Below are 4,503 nucleotides of genomic sequence, written 5' to 3'. Positions count from 1 at the left end.
TGGAGTTGTATTCCAAGTATGGGGAGTTTTTCAAAAAAAAAAAAAGTTAATTTTTCTTTAATGACTTTCATCCTTTGCATTTTAACCACTTTGATTAATTTACTTTAACCAAAAGTTTTTCATCTTTTGTAATTTAACTGGAGCACTTTTTTATTTTCAACTTTGATCCCCAATACTTTTCATCTTTTGCAAATTTTTTGTATTACGTTTCTTACTAAATTTTGCGAGTTTATTCGCCGCAACGTGTGTGTGAGGTTCAACGTTTTTTTGTCTATTTTTCCCATTTGACAACGCGTCTATTTTTCCCTACTTGACAGGTTTATCGCAACGCGCGGGTTCTTTTTCTATGTTTTACGTTCCAGTACAATTTTCTCTGCATTAACATGCCACAACGGATGTGCGTGGTTCAACGATTTTAGGTCTGCTTTTCGTTCGATGTTATTTTTACCTTTTTATTTATTTTGTTTTTACGAGTTTTTCCGGTGTTGATGGTCGTTGACAGTGGTATAACATTGGTGCTACTTGTCACGATTTACAACCCGGCGCAATGCCGGGAGGGGGGGGGGGTTGCCACTAGTTTGATATAATAAGCAACACATGTGTGGCGGTCCATTTTGACTTAGTTAAGTTGTGAAGGACAAAACAAATTTTCTTGGCCACAATAATTCATCAAATGATCTACTAGAACACAGAGATAATGATGAAACTTTTGGACTCCATATTCACCCTCTTATATTGAAGTTACAAAGGTATATGGGATCACCTTAACAACAAGCCCATGTCATTTGGCCATTGTTCTACTTATTGTCATCATTATTGTAGACAAAACAAAATCATACGAAACAGAAAACATTCCATCCATCCTATATACTGTTTGTTTCGTCATTGATCATGCACTATAACCAACAATCTTAGGATCCCATTTCCCCATGTTATACGAGCTACATGTTGCCTTGGCAGCTTCATACATGGCTTCCTCGCTAACGCCATTGTTGCACGCGTTAGCAAATGTTCGAGTATGTTTCATGCCATACTGGGTCAATGATCCGCAATGTGTCTCAAATGTCCGAACCATGGATTTAAGACAGTCCCAATCGTCCACTAGAGGTAATCCTGAACCCCTCTGGGATCCATGTTGTGTATCTCCTAATAGCTGGGCATTTATAGTGATCATACTGCTATCCAAAAGTGTCCTGTGTATTGTGATTTCCTTTATTTCGTTGAGTAATTCCTCCTTTTGTTGTGGTTCTCCGGTCCATTCCTTGTACTGTAGAATATAAAGTGGAATCAATCCATTGCAACAAAGGATCAATCCATTGCAACAAAGGATCAATCCAAGTGATCGTAAATCGGTCACAAAATTTTAGAAAATCGCCGCTTTGCGAACCAAATTCTGGCTGCAAGAATTTTTCATTTCTAGGTGTGTTCAGCAAATATATAAGTGTTTCTAAGCACTTTTTTCTGGAAGTGTTTTAGTTTCCAGGGTGCTCGCTACCCGGGTAGTGGACTCTAAAAGAATTTGACACCAGATATTCACGTCGCAAGCAAAATCCTGGAAAATGTTGACATAGCAAAGTTCGTGTCTTGCTTCTTAAACTAGAAACAGACTCCCTAAAAACCAAAACAAGTTTATAAAAAAGGAAAATTGCCAAAATAAGCATAAATTTATTACTAAAATTGACACACGTCAGCTAAGCCGACAAATTTGTGGGCAAAAACATTATTTTAGCCCATAAATTTATCGGCTTAACCAGCGTTTGTCTATTTTTGTAATTTTGTTTTGTCAAGTAGTTATTTTGGGAGGAAAACCGTCCTACAAACACATATGAACTTTTTAGACCACCTTAAAATACACAAAAAAAATTATGTTGGAAATACTGGCTTTTAATTTTGCATAAGCATACATACCATATGCCACATGGAATGAAGATCTGCTTCTCTTTGATCAACCACCCCCAAGGAGTCAAAAGATGGCAAAGGATTCGCGGTGTGGTTCGTCGGGCAAGAACCTTGGTAAACAGAAACAGTCTCGTTGCTTATACGTTGTGTACCATATTGCATCACATGAGATCCCTCATAAGTGTTGTTGTTTAGAGTCCTCAATTTCACCTGCAAACATTTTGTGCAAGTTTATGTCAGGAAAGCGTCATGAATACCCGAATCTTACTCCACATCTAAAGCATAATCAAGAATATCTAAACAAAGAAAAACCCAAATGAATACCAACATTTAAGTATTGTTCTTCCAATGTTTCGGTACTCAGATCTTCCACATCACTAAAGAAGAAAGTCGTGAAAAGTGTAGTTAGTAACGATAAGCATATATGTAACGAGTCGCTAATGACTAAAAAACATGTTACAAAATACCTATCTTCCAACCATGAGATACTGTATAAGTCACCTAAGCAAGTCTTATACTCTTTAGGTGGGGGAGGGGTCATACCGGGACAATAAGTGCCCCAACTATTCTCGGTTGCATTCGCTGCAGTTGTCACGTATATGTTTAGATCTTGGGGTATAAGACCTTCGAAAATGCTTCCACTTTCACATGCTTCTACATATATAACCTACATTTTGAGATTTCGCCGTTAGAAAAGTGAGTGTTATTACCAACAAAATATCGCTAACAACCATGATCAATAATCACTTATAAATTAATACAAGAAAGTTACTTACCATCTCACTATATGTACCCATTGCATGCTTTGTTTTCAATACTTCGATGAAATCATTAGCGTAAATGAATGGCATGTTTGGCATCCCTTAAAAATATAATTTATATAGTTATGTTAGAAACAGTTATTATTTCGATGTTTAACAACAAAAGAAACATGAGGTAACCGAATACCAAGAATTCCAGGGCCTCCATGATCCGTGTAATACACAAAGATTGTATCGAAAAGGTTACTCGTGACAACTTTTCCACTTCCACCGGTTAAGGCGGAGGCGTTGCCAAGAAGTACAGCATAGAAATTGGCTGCTGTCACATTTTCTCCGGTGTAATCCTAACACAATATATATGATGAGGGACAAATAAGTTAATTAGTGGATTTATACATGGAGGGGTGAAAGGGTAAGGATTCCTCTACAAAGGACATTTTTCCTAAGAAGTATAAAATCAAACGTAACAATGAAATGTATTTTAGACATGAAACTTAAAACACCATGCGAATAAAGTTAATCAGTATGTTTTAAATTTAATGCCTAGAATATATTTGCTAATGTTTTTAATTCTTAATGTTTTTCTATATAATACCATGCAAGAGGAATCTAAAACAGCATGCCTAATATTTAAAACACAATGTTTACATAGACTTCTCACACTTTTTAGGAAAAATACCATTTGTAAACTTACCCTACCCGGTGAAAGTGTGAGACACGCTTGAAAAAAGAACGATAAATCTAAACTTAATTTTAATAAAATTTCTTGATTTTCGTCTCAATAACCAAATTGTTGCATATTATTTTTAATTGTTATATTTAATTTCCTAGTTGTCAGATTACAAATGGTTAGATCTATTATTTTTTTAAACGGCGAAACTTGCACACCATGAGAATTGAATCTCTTACCTCCTATTATTTTAAACCTTATCTAACTCAGCAACACAGACTATTCCCAAGTGGATAAATGGTTAGATATACTAAAAAAACAAATTTTATTACCTTGGGGAACTTATTAAAATAGTATAAGTAAACCCTCAAAATCAATAAACATAGAAAATGGATGGTCCATAAATTTTAGCAAAAATGCCAAAATTTTGACAAGTAAATATTTTTTTTACCTAACCTAGTAATACATGGGTCTATAATTTGGTTTTGATACTAAAAAGGTTCATTTTGCCATATTTTTGCCATTGTAATCTTACATCATACCTTTGGCACACCCGCATAAACATCCGAACCATTGGGACTATTAATTATGACACCAGGCCTCGGATTCAATTCGTTATTGGCAATGTCATCATACATGAACACGATAATGTTCTCATCTTTCAACCCGCCTCTTTTCAATATTTGATACGCATGACAAACATCCGCCTGAAACCAGTAACTGATATATCAGTCACGTTTATTTGAATAAAGATTGAATTTAGTAAACGAAAAGTGGAAATGCGCGCCTGATGGCGATAGTTGTAGTAACCGCTTGAACCGGCTACCAGAACAGCCCATTTCGTGCCATTAAAGCCCGGAAGATTGAAATTAGGAGAGAATGAACTCGGACGAGTGGCTTCGGAGAGTTGTACCGCAAGCAGGGTTAGTAGTAAGAAAAGGAATTTGAAGGCAGCCATAGGGAGAGAATGTATTGACTGACTTTGGATGGTTTCAACTTTAAAGTATATATACACATTGCTAGGGTAAACATTGTTTAGGTGTGTACTCCAAGGAGAGATAGATTTTAGCTGTCTCCTAAGTTTTTAGGTTTCTCAGAACAAAGATTATACGATTCTCAAATTGCAAGACCATGTGTTAAGGAAGCGAGAAAGAAATGTTTGTCACGTAGTTA

The 4,503-nt window shown here is 35.8% G+C and overlaps 1 protein-coding gene across 1 annotated transcript; it reads right to left on the bottom strand.

The window, feature by feature from the left end:
• Window positions 1-695: 695 nt before the first annotated feature.
• LOC110901898 (vacuolar-processing enzyme beta-isozyme) lies at window positions 696-4,288 on the bottom strand. The gene is made up of 8 exons (XM_022148658.2): window positions 4,118-4,288; window positions 3,873-4,037; window positions 2,848-3,004; window positions 2,676-2,761; window positions 2,367-2,566; window positions 2,228-2,276; window positions 1,909-2,109; window positions 696-1,267 (listed from the first exon to the last, which is right to left on the bottom strand). Exons 1-8 carry the CDS (start codon window positions 4,286-4,288, stop codon window positions 890-892), a joined length of 1,407 nt encoding a protein of 468 aa, XP_022004350.1. The 3' UTR covers window positions 696-889.
• Window positions 4,289-4,503: the final 215 nt, after the last annotated feature.

Source organism: Helianthus annuus, chromosome 13 (genome assembly GCF_002127325.2).
Source record: "Helianthus annuus cultivar XRQ/B chromosome 13, HanXRQr2.0-SUNRISE, whole genome shotgun sequence".
In the NCBI taxonomy this organism is placed as follows: domain Eukaryota; kingdom Viridiplantae; phylum Streptophyta; class Magnoliopsida; order Asterales; family Asteraceae; genus Helianthus; species Helianthus annuus.
This window is presented reverse-complemented; position numbering and strand designations above follow the sequence as displayed.

Excerpts from the sequence above, each read along its gene's own strand:
- LOC110901898 (XM_022148658.2), bottom strand. The coding sequence starts at position 4,288 with ATGGCTGCCTTCAAATTCCTTTTCTTACTACTAACCCTGCTTGCGGTA. Across the intron at positions 2,762-2,847 it reads TGGAGGCCCTGGAATTCTTG|GGATGCCAAACATGCCATTC; the intron begins GTATTCGGTTAC and ends TATATTTTTAAG. Across the intron at positions 2,567-2,675 it reads TGGGTACATATAGTGAGATG|GTTATATATGTAGAAGCATG; the intron begins GTAAGTAACTTT and ends CTCAAAATGTAG.